Source organism: Larus michahellis, chromosome 1, assembly GCF_964199755.1.
Source record: "Larus michahellis chromosome 1, bLarMic1.1, whole genome shotgun sequence".
Classification (NCBI taxonomy): domain Eukaryota; kingdom Metazoa; phylum Chordata; class Aves; order Charadriiformes; family Laridae; genus Larus; species Larus michahellis.
This window is the reverse complement of record NC_133896.1, coordinates 65,765,299-65,786,074: the sequence shown is the minus strand read 5'-3', so window position 1 is coordinate 65,786,074 and position 20,776 is coordinate 65,765,299. Positions and strand designations below refer to the sequence as shown.

At 40.7% G+C, this 20,776-nt stretch overlaps 1 protein-coding gene across 9 annotated transcripts in view; it reads left to right on the top strand.

Moving 5' to 3' along the window:
• BICD1 (BICD cargo adaptor 1) overlaps positions 1–20,776 on the top strand; it is a 184,976-nt gene that overhangs the window by 144,100 nt on the left and 20,100 nt on the right. For 5 of the 9 annotated variants that reach the window (XM_074583139.1, XM_074583118.1, XM_074583098.1 and 2 more), the window contains exons 6-7: positions 5,511–5,662; positions 12,413–12,620. In XM_074583139.1, the coding sequence (XP_074439240.1) occupies positions 5,511–5,662; positions 12,413–12,620 (360 nt within the window). Of the gene's footprint in view, positions 1–5,510; positions 5,663–12,412; positions 12,731–13,709; positions 13,901–20,776 lie in introns of all 9 variants that reach the window. The other 4 variants (XM_074583085.1, XM_074583076.1, XM_074583107.1 and 1 more) reach the window with 2 other exon arrangements.

Here is a 20,776-nt window from a genome sequence, read left to right as displayed (position 1 = left end):
AAACGTTTTAGCAGGGCCTGTTGCGATAGGACAAGGGGTAATGGTTTTGAACTAAAAGAGGGTAGATTTAGACTAGGTATAACGAAGAAATTTTTTTACAATGAGGGTGGTGAAACACTGGACCAGGTTGCCCAGAGAGATGGTAGATGCCCCAACCCTGGAAACATTCAAGGTCAGGTTGAATGGGGCTCTGAGCAACCTGATCTAGTTGAAGATGTCTCTGCTCATGGCAGGGGGGTTGGACTAGATGGCATTTAAAGGTCTCTTCCATCCAAAACCATTCTGTGATTCTATATGCATTGTAAAAATGGCAAAGACCTGGCTTTCCTAGAGAATCTGGCCATTCAGATCCAGAGGGGAAGACCAGCAGCCGGCCCCCGGGTCTGGTATTTGGGGCTGTATTTCAGTAGTGAAGTCAGACCGTTAACCAGGGAAGCACGAGTGCTATCTAGTGACCACCAGAAGCACTGCAACATCAGATTAAAACCAGAATTGTAGAGTTTTCCTGGCAATACCCTTCGCCACAGTGCACTGACGTCCTCTATTATCCAGGTACGCAGGGGCAAGTGGCTCATCAGAAGAGAAAATAAGCAGAGTTTTCACTTCCAGACTTGAATTGTGTTCACTTCTCTTCACAGTGACTTACCTGACTGCAGAGCCCCAAAGGAATCTCTGTTTCTGTCTCCTCCTGCCACAGTGGGCCTGGAGCTCCAGCAGTCCAGTTTTAAATCGTTAACAGCATACAATAAATTAGTCTTTGAACATGACAAGATGTTGCCTAGTTTAATGCATTTGGGAGTATCTGATGATATTTCTTTTTAACCTAGCTATATTTTCTTTGGTAATATTTTCAAATAATCATTAAACATTAGGTGAGGCTGCAAACAGACTACACAAAACTCTGTAATACAAAAAAACAAAGGGCAAGATTTGCTATAAGAAGCTGCAGACCTAAGCCCAGGAAAACAGATTATTGAATCAATTGCTCAAGAGAGCAAGGCTCATATGTCTTGCTTGCTTGCTTGCTTACTTTGTCTTGATTTATGTATCCATTTATTCGTAGCCGTAATTACTATGTCAGCACCAGTTTTGTGGAGCAAGCCCAAGTAGCACTAGCATTAACAAGTAGCATAAATTTGTGAAGTAATATCAAATTAATGGTATAATAACTTTTAGGACCAGTTCAATAATAGTTTTTATTTTGATTTCTAGTAAGATTCAGAAAGCAAAGCTGCCTATGAGGGGAATTTAATATCCTGAGGTTCTGATTGAAAAATGATTGGTTGTTCTCATAGGTAAATGGTTCGATGGGAAGGAGTTGAGTCAGCAAGACCTTCACATCTCTGTAGGCAGTAACTGTGGTGTCTCCAGCTCCCATAACTGAGATAGCTATAAAAGTCCTTCAATAAAAATAGCTGGATAACTCCAGATATATGGTACCTAATCTAGAAACAAAAGCCCTGATGTTATATAGAGAGAATGCTGCATGGAAAGATCTAGCAGCGTGTACGATTTCTGCTCTAAAACGACAGGCTTTCTTGTGTGAAAGCAGTTTGGCTTTCTTGTGTGAAAAAATACCACTGTAGGACTTAATATTCTCTCAGCAACAATTTTTTGACTTGGTTTGCGTATCACAATCTTAGTGTAAGGTAAATGAGATACAAAGTCTTCTTGGGATGTGAAATCTGTATAGAGAAAATGAAGTGTGTTCACAGATTTCAGGATTAAAGTGGCAGCCTTTACGCAGCTGGGCTTGGGCAAACATCTCTTCAGTAAGGATAAGGAGAAGGATGGAATGGTCATTGTTAATTCTGGCATTGCCTTGGTTCCTGGGGCTCAGGTGTGTGCCCACCTCAGGCTGGATTTTGGGGATGGGGGGGCTGAGCTCTGCATGCCCCTGCTCTCTCTTCCTGCGTAGTGTTTCCACACTCTGCAGGAGTCTGGCTGTTGGAGCTCTCTGCTCCCTCACGGCCTTACTGTCAGCTCCAGGTGACTTCTTCTGCACAGCAAACGCTACACGCTCTGTGAGCCGTTAATCCTGCGTCTACAGGTGGCTTGCTGCATGGCTGGGTGGTTCCTTTGCCCAGTTCTTCAGCACGACTGGTCTCCTGACAGGAGTGTCATTAGCCCCTCTCCTTTCTGATTGCATTATCTGCTTCACTGAAGAGCATTCAGACATTTTTCTGCGTTTCTCATCTTTTTCTTGTGCTCCCCATTTCCGTGTGTGTTGCTCAGAGGTTGCATTTTTATGTGACGTTCTCTAGTTTCTCTGACACATTTTGTAGTGAACCACAGCTAAAAAATCAAATGCTTCAGAAAGAGCTGTTAAAAACAAAGCCAGGTCCTGGGTGTCTGCTTTCTTCTGGCACCCACTACTTGGAGATGTTGCCCCATCCGTCCTTTCAGAGCACTCTCTGAGCACACCGTTCACATCAGGCCTTTAAAGTATGGATTATCCCACAGAACTGGGTTCAGGCACAACCACACGTATGTGGTTCAATGGGCACAATTTTTGGAGGTTGGCTGAAATAATTTAGACTAGAGGTGCTGCTGGAGGAAGAGTAACATGAAGCTATGGCTTCAGCTCATTTTGTCCGTGTTACTCTTGGCGCAGTCTGGCAGTACATCTGAGGTGACCCGACACATAGCTACCTCTGAGAGAGGGAGTCTGAGTTCTCCTTCTCCCCTCAGCCCCTCTGCCCATCACATATTCTAGTTTCAGGGTGCTTCAGGTGAGTTTTCTGCCTCTTTGGGCTCCCCAAACTGGCTCACAGCAAGCACAGGAGAAAAACACCCAATCTGTAAAGGGTAAGGATGGGGAGAGGGAGGGTAATTATTCTTTTGGTGGCAGCTAGCCAATATAGATTAACTTGGCTGCATTGTGAAATGTCATCCTGAGAGCCGAGGAGTCCGACAGCAATCGGCTTCAGTCAGCATCCAGGTCCCAAACCGATGAGCTGTAGGTAACCTGACCATCCGCACAGTTGGGCGCCCACCAGCTCTTACAAGGACCTCTTGAGCCTCACGCTAAAGCGATGCTCTGCTGGACCTGGCTGCAGGTTTCCAAAAGAAGCTACCCTTGCTTGCTTCCCCCTTGTTTCTCTTGCCTATTAAAAACACATTTTTGTTCGTTTTATTTGCTTCTCTCGTGGAGCACTTGTGCCCATTTGTTCTTCGCTTATGAGACTTTCAGAAGGGAGACCTTCGACGGCCTGCAAAGGGCTGTGTTCAAAAGCTTATCTGTTGTGCGGAGAGCCCCCAGGCACTTCCAACAGGTTTTACAATTTATGCTTCATTTTCTGTATGTTGTTTTATGGAAAACTGTAATAGGAGGAAAAAAAAAAAAAGTTTGAAGATTTGACACAGTACTTCCTCTGCTACCTTTATTCATCAACTAAATTATGTTTCTAAGTTATTTTTCATCCAGTAGTGTTACCTGTCCATTTAACTTATCCTGACATCCAGACTAAAACACGGGGATCACAGTGATCTGTCTGATCATCGTGCATGGTTTCAGTGATGTGTAGATTATTTGGTTTACATGGAACGTGTAACCTCACTGCTGAAAAAAAGTAACAATTTTTTTTAAAGTCTAGCATTAGGTGGCACATATCTTTAAATCATTTTAATTCCTAAACAAAGGAAAATCTTTACATGAATTCTGTATTTGAAGATCAGGTATGATAGGTTAAGCGACACGAGGCTGTATTTCTCTTACAAAGCAAAGACTTGTGAGTTCCTGCCTTAGGGGCAAAGCAGAGCTCAGTTTGAGCTATAGAGTCTACCTCTGCTCTCATAAATCACTTCTGCCTCATTAGCGACCTGAAAATTCTTAAATAAATCTGATTTAATCGTATCTGTTAAATAGGAATTTGTCCTCTGATGCACTGTTTCCTAGATTTCCCTTCAAAAGGTAGTTTTATTAAACATAGTTAATCCTTCTTCTCCATGTTAATTTAGGAGTGTACGTTTTTGCTGATGGCTGAAAACAGATAGAAAGCTGACAATTTCTGCTTTATCCTGCCAAGTGTAGGATGCTGTCTGCATCATACATTATACCAAAGCATGTGTCAGCAAGTTGAGAAAAGCTGCATTTATTTGAATATATCCCTAAGTAGCTGATTTTTTTTTTAACGTGTATTGCTGGTGATTTCACATTCGGCATGGAAAAGCCTATCTATTCAAAACGACAGGTGACTAGTGATTTTTAAAATATCTCTTTTCTCAATGTAAACTATTGTGAAAGTAGAGAAAACATTATTGGTGAGTGTACAATTGGAAAAAAATATATTACTTTAATGCTGCTAACTGTACTATTTCCCCAGACACGAATGAATAGAGTTGGTTTTTAGTAGGAGATGCTAATATGTCCTTTTGTTAAGAGGCATTGTTAGTGGGAAAAGTATTGCATTTCAGAAAACCGAGTTTAAAATAGGTTTCCAGCTGTTGAGCCACTAGCATCTTTTGTTATGTCCCCTTGCTGGTTGCTTTAAACTAATGTTCTTCTATACTTCTCTCCCCTGGTGACGGCTCAAGAACCCACAGGATCAACAGGGGAAATTGATTGCCGACAGGAAGCGCTGCAACTTATTACACACGAAATTAAGTGAAAAAATAACCATAACCCCCTCTGAGTAAATGTAAAAGGAAACATTTTTTTCTTCATCTTGTTCAATAGCAATTTTAAATGTCTCATAGCAGTAGTAGGTACAAAGCCTCTATAAAACTATGTATTTTGAAAACTTCAAATGATACTAAACTTCCTTAGGTAAAGCAGAAGGTTCAACTCTTGCAAAAATAAGACAAATTTAACTATTAAAAGCAGTAGGGCAGTAAATTAAAGAAATTTGATGGATGAAACTGAAAAAAGAAAGGAGGAAGCAGAAAAAAATGAAGGAATAGGATGACTACAAAGCCTTGCTTTCCTGTTAAGTGAAAATTGTAATTTACGCTTTTTCTTTTGTTCTTTTTCTGTAGTGGTTAAAACTGCCAAAATAATGCTGGTTTACCCAACAGTAGGTACTGCCCGTGCTGAGACATGAAAGCAAGCTGTCAGGTCCTGGCAGTCACCTCGCCCAAGGAAAGCCTCAGCTGGCAAGAAGCATGAGGTGAAACACGTTAATTCCCACCTCGGCTACAGAGGCTGAGTCTCACGTGCCCTGCGTCCCATTTGCAGCGTGGTCGGGGGACACATCTGGTTGTTACTGCAGCTCAAACGACATGGTAGCAGCTCCTTAAACTGGTGTAACTTACTTGCCTGAGTCCTCAACGTACAGCTGCACAGGTTTGAAGGGACATTTAAGGTGTTGCGTTGTTCCCAGTGCATTGACATCGGCTTTGTCCTTTCAACTGCTTTTCCTGGTTTCATGGAGTACAAGTGCAATGAAGCTCAGGTCTAACTTCTTTTACCGTGTGAATGAAGAAGGAAATCAAAAGTAAAATCAAACGTGGCACCTTAGCTGTTATCAGGTATGTGTCTCATAACCATATATCCTTGTTTGTGTTTTCAGACAGCTGAAGTGGCACTAGCCAATTTGAAGAATAAATATGAAAATGAAAAAGCAATGGTGACTGAAACCATGACCAAACTACGGAATGAATTAAAGGCTTTGAAGGAAGATGCAGCAACCTTCTCATCCTTGAGAGCAATGTTTGCAACCAGGTAAGGGAAACGGTTTCACCACCTGCCTCAGCACTGTAAAGGTAATATGTGTGTGCTAAGCGAGCCCAGACTTAGCCGTGTATGTTGGGTGCTTAGGAGGAGAGGCAGAAATTATTTTCTGCAAGGTCAGGGGTTTGCTGGATGAAGGTGAATGAATCTTAGAGTGCACACTGTGCAAAACCTGCAAGCTTTCAAGTGCTACTGAGATGCGTGTCTTGGAAAATAAAGCCAGAGAATAACAATGTCAATACAACCTTGAGTAAAGTGTTATAAATGCCAATATCACCCTCCAGTATATTTGCATTTATAGGGCTTTTTAAAGTGGAAATCAAATAGTAGATTTATGTGGCTGATTTTCTTATTCAGAATTATGCAGTGATTCTGTCATGTAAAGCTATCGTATGGTTAATGATGATCTTCAGAATCCCATGTTTTCATTATCGTAAGATTTATTACTCAACACTAGTAAAATCTATTTCATCAACCAGCGTATGCTGTAATCCAGCGCTAGTAATTGTGAGGCCACTGCAATTTCCCACTCCAGCATGAATTCTTATTTTATCCTGCTGTGATATTCAATTTATTATCTTCTCCTTCAGAGGATAAAAGTTTCACTCATCTTCTGTAACATAGTTCCTCCTGGCAGGACAGTAATTAATCATCTCTTATCTTTCCTTCTCCCACACCTTCTTCAGAAGAGCTTTTGGTTTTAGCTGCTTTTTAAAAGGTTACCTAAAAATAATCTTTTTTAAAAAAAATCCAATGCTTTTCATCAATAAATTCTTAACTCCCAAATAAGCAAGGAAATTAGTATCCTCAGGAAATTATTCTGTTATATTAAGGCTTTTTTTTTTCCCCTTATGGTCAAACACAATGTAGATTTCTTGCTTGTGCTTTAGTCCATAAGTGATAAGACGACTTCATGCTTCATGCCAACATCTCTCCAGTGCTCCCTGCGGTATATAGGTGCCGTCTCACCTCTTCCAGCCTTCTAAGGTCCTTTTTTGCTCAGTGACAGTGGCAGCAGCAGCTGGGAGAGGTGGGAAGGAAGGAGAAGGGACGTTTACATGCCATGACATTGGTGCTGTGTACAAATTCATCATAGGTTCATCGTCAGAAGAGTACGTGTAGTGCCATAATGGAAATGAAGAACCAACTCAGCAGGTGGTGTGAACAAAGGTAGCTCCATTGATTTCATTGGCATCTAAAGATTTTCTTCAAGAAAGCAAAGTTGTGTGTGTGTGTTTCAGAAATCCATGTGTGAATCTTTATTTGCAAGCTCATTACTCTAGGAGATACACAAATGTACTAACTCTATAAGGCTGCCTGGAAGGCTACTAACTCCAGAGGAGAGGAGTGACATCAGGAGCATAAAGCAAACAAGGGTCTTGCATGGAGCATAAATCAACCTATGAGGTAAAAGAAGTTTGCAAAGATTTAGAAGTTGTTACTTTAAGGGCCTGTTAGGTTACGGGTGTACTGGATGCTCTTTACCCTATTTGGGCATCCTGAGTGTGCACTCCAATTCTGTTGGGTTTAAGGCATATCCTAAAGCTGGTGGGAGACAGCAGCATCTTTTCTGTGACAATTAGGCTTAAAGGGTGCCATTCACGTAGATGCCATTTATAGATGTGTTGCGTGTAGGATGCAATGAAGCTTCTGTTTCTCTTCTATGAACTATAGAGGGAATCTGGGTGACTAGCCAAATTACGGATTTCCACTTTGTAAATGTCTAATGTTAGTAGAGATAAACCCCACCTAAAGTATCTACTGCTGCTGGAAAACTCCATGCAGTAGTGATTAAACACTCACTGCGTGGCCTGTGGAACGTATCCCTGCCCTTGAGGTTGTAAGTTCTGCCCAGTATTTTCTGAACAGAGTTATAAAGAATCATTCACTGCAAGGTCTTGCATATCAGTGTGCTCCTATAGATTTTTCTGTTGTAAAATATTCCTTTTCCTTCCTTAGCCTGGAATCTAATGGCCTTTATAATTAAATCAATCTTCCTAAATGTTCAAATCATTGACTCATTCTGAATCCTCCATTTGGAATGCTATTTGTTTAAATGACAGCAAAGTGATATACTATAGATGTCTGTTCGAGAAAAGAAATCTGTTTGAAAATACAAAACTGTAAGATTCTCCATGCAGTAACATTCCATTCAATAGCAACCTTCGACATAAAAAAGCAATTATTTTGTCTTTTGTTGAATAAAACAGTGGTTTCCATGGTTATCTTGCATCACATGGTATTTAATCCTGAATTTGAACTGTAGAGAGAACATCCTTTTGATACTGGAGTTATATTCTAGAGCTGAAAATTATTTCATATACTGTTTGATACAGCAATATCCTTTCTCTTTCATACACCATCCTTTTTCTGTTCATTTGGTCCCCAAAGGGATGTTCATTCTGGTGCTGAACTGTGTAGTTTCTTCCTCGGACGCACTGGATAAAGGTCATACCACATTATTAGGAGAGCACAGCGTACCTGTTTCTGGTCTGAACAGCAGAGAGGACACTTTTCTCCAAAGCTCCCCTACGCAGAAAGCAGGAGCCCTTCTTTGTCTGTGATTTTCCCTGACACTTGTGCGTCCTTCTGCTGCTGGAGTTCTTCTCTTGCCCTCAAAAGTCCTTCTGACCTGATTGTACCTTTACATTTGCTCTTTTTTCTTCTGGGACTGTTTTGTTTCCCAATCCAAAATCTCTTGTGGCTCTGATCTGTACAGCTTCCTCCTTCCCTCTTCATTAGCCTTGATCCCTTTCTGAATTTACTTCAGACCTGTCAAGAATGTGTCCTCAATACAGTTCAAACTCCCTTTTCCCCAAACACCTCTCTTTCTTAGAAAAAGAAAGCAGCAGAGTATAAAACCTTCTTTTTTGTGGGATGCATGGGGTTGGCAGAGCAGAGTTGAAGTTCCTGTTTGATGCCAAGGCCATGTGCTGCCCATCAGATTTGCAGCTCCTGCCTTTAGCCTGCTTATTTTGTCCTGGGCTGCTTCTGGTAGTCCCAGACCAGGAAAAATGGTGAGAGCCTTTCCTGCCCCTCCTGTCGTTTCCCCTCACTCCAACCCCGAGTCGCTGACCCAGCGTGGGGGCTGTGGGAGTGTGAAGCAGTGAGACTGGTGGCCAGCCCTCATCTAGAGGGAAAACAAAAAATATATTCTTTAAACCATTCATTTTCCTATCTAGAGTAGGTGTTGCTCTGGGAGAGGAAGGGAAGTCTAGTGTGAAGGAGAGAAGGAACTACTTTTAGAGCAGAATCATAAAGGAATTCGAAAAGCTGATTTTACAGAGTCCCTACACATGCTTGTATTCCCAGCCTAAATAGAGATACTCAAAAGGAGAGAGCAAGAAATATTACTCATGATATTGCCACAGTCCTGACACTGCGTGCACTGGTTTTATTCTCCATCCATCAAGACATTTTCTTATGATTAATATTTAAAGAAAAAAGAGATGGACTAGGAAGTTCAGACAGATCCTAGCTATCCTAGAAGAGAAAACATTTATGAGCAGAAAAGAATTATGCTTATATAGCTAGATCTGTCACTGTCGGTGTCCCTGGGTTTTAGCTCAAGCTCTGCTGTGATTTACGTTACCTAAATTACACATAAGCCTGACTCAGTGTTTGGTTTGCATTCCTAAATGAGGGAGATACACGGAACTAGAAATCTCTTAAACTCCTATATAAGCTTCTTGGATCAGTTCATACAAAATAAGTGGGCTTATGTGTCTGTCTGCTTCCTTTCTGAGACAAGGGAAATGAAAAATAAGTGAAATGTTGACTTTTGCTCTGGCAATAAGTAGACCAGCAGACAGCAAGATAACAGTGCTGTTTATTTAAGTCACTTGCAGCATACGACCATTCTGGGGCAAGGGGGAAACTGGGAAAGAGCTCTGACTCAGGAGGACATAACCTAACTTCTGTTGTTCACTGCTATTTGAGTGCTTCTGACAGACCTGTTCAGAGCCCTGGTGCATCCTGGAGCCTTGCTTGGTCCACAATCGTCTGTGTCGTGCCAGAAGTCATTTATCTTAGGAGCTCTTAACCTTTTTCTTCCTCAATATGTTGTGAGACTTCACGCACATTTATAAAACATGTGGGCAAAAGGCAATATGGATGTGTGTGATGCTTTTTTAATTGGAAACACTTCTCTTTTTATCCCACACTTGGATGTAGCAGGGAATATTTCAGTGAAGGGAAATGCCATGGCTGCAGGCAGTACCTACATCCCACTACGTGGAATAACCTTAACTGCTGCAGACTTCAAGGAGATTTGAAGCTGCTAATTCAGCAGTTTCTGAATTTAATTATGGCCTTTACTTGACTGATTTAGGTTTAACCTTTCTGAACACTGTTTCTCAAAAAAAACCCCAAACGTGCTTGAGCAACAAAACACAGAGACAATGGACCACATGTCTGTGAAAAATAATAGGAAACTTCGAGTTGTGCTGGAGGTCAGATGACTCAAGCCACCCAAACACTGCAGTGAACTGCCAAGAATGCAGGGTTGCTGTTATGGGGGGACTTCTAGGAAGGGAATATAATCAGAACAGCTGGAAAATGTTGTATTAACGAGATTGGTTTTGTCTCAAGTATGAGGCCAGCTAACAGAATCTAGTCTATCCAAGTTACTAGGGCCAGCTTGGTTTAGTTCATAGTAGGTAACAAAAAGCAGGTTTGTCTAAGTCTGCTTTAGTAATATCCACCTTCATGGAGCTTATATTTCTTAACTGCTCAGTCACACTGTTTTACAGAGCAGACGCCTGAGGCCGGAGGAAGCCCAGTCTTGTTCCAAAACCAAAATTGGCTTATTGGCATACTAAAGCAAGGCAGTTCATTCCTCTAGTGGCACTGTGCTACAGGCATTGCTGCTGGTGTTAACTTTAAACAATTTTCAGCAGAAAACATATTTGGAAAAAAAAGATGTCTTCTAGACAAAGAGGAAAGCAGGAGAGAATAAGAGAGATGGATACAGGATCCATCTGGTTACAAGAATGAGTCTTTAAAACGCTGATAACACAGACATCATAGTAATTCCTATTTCGAAGTAATTGAATTCAATCTCCCAAATGCTGATTTCATTCTAATGTCTCTGTCAAAGACACTGGCTAAAGCATCAATAGACATCTCATGGCTTGGAGCAGAAATGGGGTGCAAGTTGGCCTTAAGCCAACCAATGTTTCAGGACTATCTCTTTTCCTCAAGGCTTGAATAAAGATGGTCATGCTTATTAAGGTCCTGTAGAAGAAAGATAATACTGAAACTGTAGATGAAACTATGGCTGACTTAGTAATTTTGCTTCCAGTGCCTGAATTATTCAAAAGGAGAGTGCAATATATATATGTGAGTGTTTGTGTATGAAAAAAAAACCCCTAGGAATTTTCAAGTACACTTTATTTCTGTTTCTCAAGGAGAAGATGAAAGTTACAGAGAAATCAGTTTCATCCCTCAGTTTGTAATAATTCAAAAGTTTTCTCACATATCACACATTTTGAGCAGGAAAACTAAAATTATTTTCTGTGTTTGTTTTCTATGTCTGATACTGATAAAGTTAAATCCTCATCCATTACACCATTATAATTACACGCCAAAGTTATTTAGTTTTATACAGATCTCGTGGGGGGGAGATTTGATGAAAGCTGCATCATTTAACGTGAAAAATTCTTGGATGTTGCCACAAATGTCCGATGGTCAGACAGTACTGCTACCTGTGAATCATTTCACTTCTGGTATACATTTACTGGTATACATTCACTCTTGGTCCTTACTGATTAGATGGTCTATTTTTAATAAACTGAAGCTATTTCACTTCAAAAAGTGATTAAGATCATCCTGAAATGTCTTGCTCCTCCTGTTAAATTTAGGCATCATTTAAAGTGAGACTAAATTGAATTCAACCTTAAATGATAACAAAATAATGAGAAAGGTGGTTTTATTTCAAAATTGGTCTCAGAGATCTAAAGCAAATGAAAAAGATACAGTTTTTCACGTGCATAAAAGAGGCTGAGGGTTAAAAAGGAGTAGGTGACTGTAGCAATGGATACCTGGGCACACCTCCAAGGACTCAACAGTAGATGTGAAATAACTTCCAGGTGTGGGGTTTCCGGAATACTACCTCTTTAATCAGCTAAGAATATGCCCTAATTTCATCTGGGATAGAGTTAGTTTTCTTTCCAGTAGCTGCTCTCCTAGTTGCTGTCAGGGGTTAAAATGACAATACAATGGCAAACAACTGAGCACTTCTCATTTCACAAAGTCTGGTGGGTCAAGTGTTCAAAGTGCTTGCAGTCTTTTTTTCATCATTTTTTGTAATATTTTGCTCAAGTAGATATTACTGTCTATGAAAAATATTATTATCTAGTTAGTAGACATTCTTATCGCTGGTGAATTACTAGCTGAACCAGCCCCCAAAATTGTTATTTGTGGTCTAACCTGCAGATAATCCCAAACCTTCCCTCCAGTTTCTAGTTATCTGCATTAGAAGTTCTGTATCATGTTGTCATAGACTACTCTCATATTCTAGATACAGGTTCTCCTGCTGAACGGGAAGTGTTGCCATTCAGATCCAAGTCCAAATTTATTCAAAGTGGGAACGGAAAAATTCAGGCTGTCTGCTTCCAGAATTAGGTTTGGCAAAAGCTTGGATCTCAATCTTTCCCTGTAACTGTGTCCCGGGAATTTGATCACCGATAGGGTTGGTTCTTGGACTGATTCCCCAGATTTCTCCCTTGTTTGTTTTCCCAGGTGTGATGAGTACGTCACGCAGCTGGATGAGATGCAGAGGCAGCTAGCAGCTGCGGAGGATGAGAAGAAGACCCTAAACTCTCTGTTGCGCATGGCTATCCAGCAAAAACTTGCCCTCACGCAGCGACTGGAGGATTTAGAGTTCGACCATGAGCAGTCCCGACGCAGCAAAGGCAAGCTTGGAAAGAGCAAGATCGGCAGCCCTAAAGTAAGTGAGGAGGCATCAGCCACCGTGCCAAGCATAGACACTTTCCTCCTGCATAGTCAGGGCCCACAGCAACCAAACTTACTGGTCAGCAGTGGCACTCAGAGGAAAAGGTATGCATGCAGTGATCTTTACAGTACAGTGCAGTGGCCAGACTTTCATTAAAGTCGTTCACTGAATTGTAAACATTGTAATTCTTTTTTTTTTTTTTTTTCTTTCCATACTTTGACTGGGGAGAAGGAGGCGGGGAGGATATGAATATGAAATTCAAAGTCTGGCAACATGTGGTTCTGATCCACCTACTCACTATGTTATTTCCTCCTCCTTAATGCAGTGTTTTGAACTATATTCTGTCGGTGTCTCAGTGCATCTTGTATGTCTTTAATATTAGTGTGAATGTATTTTCTTTAACAAGTTTTCCTTAAGTTTTCCTTAAGGTTTTCCGTAACGAGCATCTGAAATACAGAAAAAAAAGGATTGTACTCCATGAGCATTTCAGTGCTTAACACAAAAGAAATTGCATCTCTTTGTTAAGCTCTGGTGCTCGCTTGTTCTTCATCAGTGCGAAAAGAATATGGATGTGTTCACTCAGATCAATTTTTCTGCATGGGAGCAAGCAACCTTTTGAAGGGGGATGGCTGCCATTCATAACCTAATGCAAATATTTTGCTGTTCAAGCAGTGAGTTCTCATCTTGTCTTGTGACTGCCCTGCCAAAGCTCTGTAGGTGTGGGCATCTCCACGGTTCAGAAGATGAAAAGGACTCTCTGTTAGAGAAGTCCTAGATAATCATTCCCTTTTCTTGTATGCTCTAGTCACAATGCAAAACCAAGAGAACGTTCAGGGAGCCTTGCACATGTCGACTCCAGGATGCTGAGATATAACTCAACCTCCTCTCCTCCTCCCCTAATATGAACCAGGATTTCCAATGCAGGCAAGTTGCCCTGCTGTGGAAATGATGTGGGGTGGCAACACTAGTTGGTTTTTACCTGTTAAGCAAATTAACATGATGTTGTCATTCATGAGGCTTTGAAAGGTAATTAAAGTAAAACTCTTTTGTTTCCATGTGTATTTTTCTTGGATCTCCTGCAAGACTATTCTCACCTTCCCTTTGTGATCAGAGCCATCCCAGGACTTCAGGGACCTACCTCCAGAAATTATTAAGAGCCCCCCCTCATCCCGCCTCCACAGAATCATATCTTCTGAGGGGCCCCCCTTCCATGAGTGAATTCATCCATGGGCACCGTCTCAGCAAGGAAAAAAGGTTAACCGTGGCCACACCAGGTAAACATTTTTTCCTTGGGTGCATGTGGTGCTGAGTGATTAGCAGAGCAGGGGACCCTCCCAGCACTGCAGATGCAATCTAGTTTGGGCACCTTCTTGAAGCCTGGAAAGCAAAATGTCTCCTCCTGCGTCACCTGTGGCAGGAGCTGACATTCTGCCCGCAGCGGCCCAAACTAGTTCCAGATGCAGTGGGGAGAGTCCTGCTGTGGTGTCGGTGGGTGCCATCCCGCTGGCATCCACAGAGGCTGCACCCCTGTGCCTGGGTGGTGCTTATGCTGGCGGTTGCGTGGGTAGTCCCCACAGAAGACACAATCCCAACGGGACAGAGGAGTCAGATGTGCGAGGACCAGCGAGGGAGTGATTGGCAGCGTGCAGGAGCCTACGCAGCATCCGTCTTCTGCTCACCCTGGAGCATTCAGTCAGGTTTTTCTAAAAGGGTAATGTTAAACTCACAGAAGGTTTAGTTTATATAAATTGAGTCATGAAATTTATCTTTGCAGGAAGCTTATGCTCTTCGTTTCCTGCCAAAATATAGTATCTGCTTCGAACAAGGCGTAGAAAGGAAATGCAAACCGGAATGCCATTTCAAAGGTTGTGACATCTTTCTTCTCCTGACAGACAAGCTAATAATTACTTTTCTTCTGCGCCTGAGCAGAACCTTTAGCCTTTAAACGTGCTCACTCTTGTCTGGTGCTAAATTTTTTCATTCTTTGTTTTGAAATTTACTATACAAAACCATAAGTAGAAAATATAAAAGCTAAAACCCATAAAGTGATTTCTGCTCAAGTAAATGTTTATTCTGGAAAGCTGAACAATACCCTATAGGACGATATATCTCTCTCTCAGTGCCAGCAATATGACAGCCGCCTTTGAGTAGTGCCATACAAGTAACACCCACTCAGAGGACAAGTGTAAAACTGCAGACAGTCTAAACAAGACATTTTCCTAAGGAGTGTTGCAGTAAATAAACAAAAGACCTGGCTCCTGGGAGGAAAAGGTGGGGAAGGGGGAAGAAGCAAAGACTTTAAAATGTATAAAATAAATGGTACTGATCATTCAGCAATTTATTTGCATTCTGTTGGTAATAGAAGACCACATGCTCGTTTTCTACCCCATAGACAGGAATCTGTTTCCTAAACACTGGCAGTGTCTCTGGTATTCTTTCCTCTTCATGCTACAACAGAATAAACATGGTTTTCTTTCTGATGGACACTTGCATCTCTTTAAAGAACTAGATTTTGCATTTTCTGTATAGTCTAACTCCCCAGTTTAGCAATGTGAGGATCTAGGCCCAAAGATGGCAGTCTTCTAACATAAAATTTACAAGACTTTTCTAATTGTAATTGTACTTCCCATGTACAATTTACAAGAGTGCCAGGCCAAGCAGAATCAGGACTGATGACCTTTGTGTGAAGAAGCCTGACTGTATGTGGTAAATGCAGTTTAGTGGTCAGAGGAAGTAATGATTTAAAAAAGGACTGTGCTCAACAGATAATGGTAAACACCATTTTCTGTATTGCAAAATTGTCAGTAAAATGGTAAAATACATGATCTTTGAATTTGGGACTGTGGGTCCTGACTGTCTTCATGCATTAATTTTATTTTTTTTCGCTGTTTTCGTGGACCAGCATCTGATATCTCACAGAGCATCACAGATGCACAGACCACAGATTGAGAAACACTGACAGAGTCTCTAACTTTTTCCAGTAACAGACGCCAAAGGATGAAGCAGTGTGAAAAGTAGAATTATCCAGAAAATAATGTTCATCTGAAGTCTTACCTGGCACTTTAGGTACATCTCTACATACTCAGAGCATAAGGGTCTTGAGACAGCATTACTGATTTATGTTACAATTGTCCTCATGAATCTACAACAGTCCCAGCTTTCCGAATGCATGTGTCAGAATTTTATGCCATCGCATGGCCTTAGTGTCAGCCTGTGAGACTGACAGGTTCAAAACAGAGATTTTTCTGAGCACTCAGATGCCAGTATTAGCAGGGTCCATGTTAGAATCAGGTTGAGGATTAGGTAGGGAATTTTTCAGCATTGTTCTTACCAGTTTCTGGAAGATTTCTTACTGTTGTTAACAGATGAAAGGAATGATGCACCAAGTAATATTTTTTTTTGCCATCTGTCTAATTATCTGTTTCATGAAAGTAAGGAACAGTGAAGGACGTTATTCTGCTGGTTTTATAGGGAATGTTTAGAAGCCATGTATCAGAAAGAGTTTCTTTGCTCAGACTATTTGTGCAGTCAAGCAAGACGGCAAGAAATGTGGCAACCCACACCTGCTTCTTCATCAGAGAGGTTGCAAAAGAGCAGCATTCAAACTCAAACACTATGGAACAGAGTATAGCTTGGCTTGAGGCCATGTCCTCAGGAGTGGAGGAAGAATGATTCAAGCCTAAATTAAATGGAATCATGTTTTGTTTGGGGTTTTGTTTGTTGTTTCTTTTTGTCTTTTAAATTTGTGAACGATTTCCTTCACATTAATATTTCATCATCTGATGTGCAGGCTTTCCCTGTCCTTTCATTAGCTCCCAGTGTTGTGGAAACTGTAGCTGGGAATGCATTTGATGGAGACCAAGAGACAAAATAACTGAAGATGGCAGAGGGAGGAACCAGGCAGGTTCCCCTGCCCCGCACTCCCCGTGCAGTAGGCAAGCTGTGCATCTCTTTCTCTTGCCCTTTCTTCTGGACTTGGTGCTTGGCAGGAGAGGCTGCCTTCGCCGTGCTCTGGCCCCAGCTTTGGCTGCCGCTGGCTCCCTAGTAGGAAAAACCTGTGATTTCCTTTTGCTGCCTTCTTCAGAGGAAGACCCTGGCGTGAAGACTCCCTAGTGAAGACCAACTGAATTAAAGACCTCTGAAGAAAGAGATTGTCTATGCCTAATTGGTTTCCATTTAACTGCTCTCAACTTTAAAGCAGCATGCGTGTCCCTCTGACATCAAGCTGTGGCAGTAGAAATTTACCTGGGCTTTCTAATTGAAGTAATAAATCCTTACCACTGTGGCTAAAAATACCACTCGGTCCATTTCCAAAGTGTCATGTTTCATTTCCACTAGGTAGTAGTATGCATTTAGCTTTGCTGTGTGTTTCTTCTTTTCTTCTGTTATTTTCTATTATTTTTGCATTGTAAAGTCTTTCTGACAGACAGACAGACAGAACCAGCTGCTATGTGCCCAACACAATTCCAGCCCATTTTTGCATGAGGCTGTTTTCAGAACAACGTGAAGTCAGGGCATATAGAAAACCTAAGCCTGGATTTTACAGTGTGTAACACTGTATTAGAAAGGACCTTTCCTTTGCAGTTGCACTCAAACTCCTTGAATATAAAGTCACTAGATGTCTCTTAATATCCCACAGTCCCAAATATCAAATGTGCTTCTCTTGACTTCTTCAAGGAAAGAAAAAGTCAGAAAGAGTTTGCTGTAGGTGCCCTGATACCATTTTTTTCTCTGTTGGTTATTTTAGCATGGAAATTCTAAAAGGTGAATGTAAAGTTTTGGCTTAAAATTAAATCAATTACGGTCCTTGTGTGGATGATGCACCTGAAGAAAAAAGTTTCCCAACAGGCTTATGAGATGGAGAGTAACTAATGACTGCAGTGTTCTCCCTTAAACAGGGTCAGTTAAAGGGCAACTACGGTCTGCCTGAGAGTCTTTCCTTCTTTGAAACACCCCCCAGAAAAACTGTGGTAGATGCTTCTTTTCTATATTGTTTATGCTTGTAGGTACCACAGGGCAGATTTCAATATTTAAGAATCCTGCACAGGAAAACAGTTTGATTTGTAAAGTATTTCATATTTCCTAGGAAATCAGATCATAAGATCATAACAAACAGTCCTTTTCCTTCCACAGAATTCTGTACAGTCGTATATTTTACTTTATTAAAATAGAAAAAGGAAAGTAGCCTTAAAATGTGACACATTTCTCTCAAATTCAGAGCCCAGCTGAGGTTAGATGTTTAGTTGACATAACCCAGGCTGGCCCCACAGGTTTCAACAGAACTATGCTGGTTTTATTCCAGTCACAAGTTTTCATTCTGTAGGGTTTAGATTTTATTGTTCTTCATTGTTAGAAGACCATTTCATAAAATGGTTCTTCTAAAACTTATAAAAATAAAAACCACTCCAAAATTAGGTAATTTTGGGGAGCTGCTCATTTCTGAAAGCACATTAAACCTGAAAGTTTGCTTGCTTTTCAGGTGTCTTTCAAGGCTGTCTTACAGAATGGTGTTTAATTCCCACAAAAAGAGAGTAATGTGGAAGATAAAGGCAGTATAAGGAAGTCCATATAATAGTACAGGAACTGCTCGAGCTCACCACCTACAATACATAATTAAGAGTATATGGTATATATTCTTAATATAAAAGTCATCCAAGATTAATTTCTGCTGTAGTTCTATGTTTACAGGCAAATCAAATATGAATAACAATACGATACAAATAACTAGCTTTTGTTAGTTGGTTTGCATTCTTGCCATAAAATTTAATGTAATTTACAGAAATTTTGTTCCAAAGGAAATTCCTATAGAGTGTCCCTAATAGTGTCTCCAAGAGATAACTTACAGCATCTGTAAGTATATTTGTTAAAGCTAATAAGGAAAATGACAACAAAAAAATCAATCACCCAAATATGGAGGTCCTGAGAAGTCTTCCAATTAAGTCTTTAGGTTGGGACTCAAGGGGAATTGCTTAAGATTTGTCTTTGTTAATTGCCCTTTACACTGGAAGTGTTTTCACCTGTGAAGAATAGGTTAGAAACCTGGGAATGCACTGATCCGTTTGATGTAGCACAAACACAGTTTAACAGAATGAGGAGCAGAGTCTGTTGAGTAGGGTGGTCATTGGTGTTACAGGGAGTTAGGGGCTTTCGGTAGGCCATGTGAGGTGTTGAGCAATCTCTCCTGGCTCAAAGGATGAGGAATATGCTCTACTGCTATTTTAATTTGTTCTTTCTGGATTTTGAGCTTTTTCTAAGTGTAGTGTTTAGGATATGATTTTCAGAAATATTCTGTAAAAAATATTTGCTGTGTAATCAGGAGCTCATGTTCCTTCTCATATATTTTTCTTAAAATAATGTTAAAGTGGAATTTATCATGTGGGGCAAGGATCTTGTCTTTGGCTGCTGCTTCTTTATATAGCTTGGGCAGTGCATAGATATAGGAAAGCATCTTCAAAAAGAATATTATGGGTAGAAGCCCGTGTTAGGAAATTAAGCTGTCTTTACCCTCCCCTTTTGGATGAAGGGGTTGGGAGAATGACCGAGGGAGGCTCAGGTTGCCACCGCTCTCCACAGCGGATGCTTTCTAAAGAGATGAGCCTGTGAACCTTGCAGCATTGGGAAGATAGGGTGAATACATTTTTGATAGCGAGTTTGTGTCTTCTTTCATTGTGTGGTGAAAAGCGTTTAAGTTCAAGGTCTTTAGCTGTGCACACTTTTTATTTGTTTGGGAATATTTTGCCAAAAATAGTTCCAGCTTTGCTTTTGAGCTTAAGTACCAATGTTGGAAAGCTCCTCATGGATTTCTAAACCTTGCTACTGTAGATATTACTTCAGTACCTCAACTTTGGTTTTTTATGTGCTTCTCAATTTTGAAACAGCAGGACTGTTAGAAATCTGAATACATAGGAGAGCACAGCTTCTTTTAAAAATTATTGTGGAAGAAGTCATTTGAGGAACATTATCAGCTCAGACATGAATTTTGCTAGGATGGTCCTCTGTATATCTTTATGATTGTTCAGGTCACCTAGTGAACAGTTTAAAATGTTTCTTACTTGTCTTTTGTGAAGGAATTGTATAGATTAAAAGGAAAATCAACATGACTAGGATCTAGATACCTCTTTCTATGCTCATTTGTGTTAAAGAATTTTATTCTGAGTTCTAGTTCATGACCAATATGGATTTATCTGTACGTTAAGTGAAAGAGTTTATTCTAGAAAAGCAGGGTAGGTGACTAACTGAGCCACCACTACTAAATAAGATATGCAATCATATAGTATTTAACTAGTTAGGTGAGTCTGCTCTGATTGTTCAGTCAGGTAAGTTTGATTTGCTTCATCCAAGCAATGCGAAGCAGCTGGAGCGTGAAAATTCTTCAGAACCATTATTTCTGAAAAACCCCACAACTTTATTCTGACAACTCAAATTTACAGAGTGCAAATTGCCTCTTACCTAATAAGAGATCCGTGGATGATCCTTCTGAGTCCTTGGCTATGAATGTGTCGTATTTTTATTTACCGAGAATGTACTTGTGTGGATGGTGATCCTGTACCTGCAAGACGTCTCTGAGCTTGTGTAATCAGGCAGGCTGCTGGCTATTGCAAGGCTCGGGCGGTATTGGCCTAATCTCTCTCTGCTCTCTGTGAAAAAAGGATTTTATGTGGTTTTAGGAGGGTTTTTTGAAATCAAGTGTAGCCTTTTTTACCTAAACACGATGCTCTTCACAAAAAGGATAATTCAGCTATTATTGACTTACTGTCTGTGTCCACTTTTTGTTCTGCATTGTTCTATTTTTCTGTGGGTTTTGTAAACATGCCATATTTGTGTATATATGTGTTCATTGTTTAATGAGCGATATTAGTGCATATATACAGATACATGTGTATGTCTTCCTGCTCTTGGGGCCATGTCCTGCATCTGATATGCTCATTTAACTATGCTTAATGAGCATTACATATTTATACCATTTCAAGCATGGTACGTTGTCCTTGTGGAGGCCGTTTTGAATTTGAAGAACAGTATCCTTGCCAAGGACATTAGTTGGCTGTAACTGATGAAGAAGTCAGCTGGGTAAATGTACTTTTACCTCTTGGTGCCACTGTGAATTAGGACCTTTTTGCTCTATGCTTTTCCTCTCTTGCTCTTAACTTTCC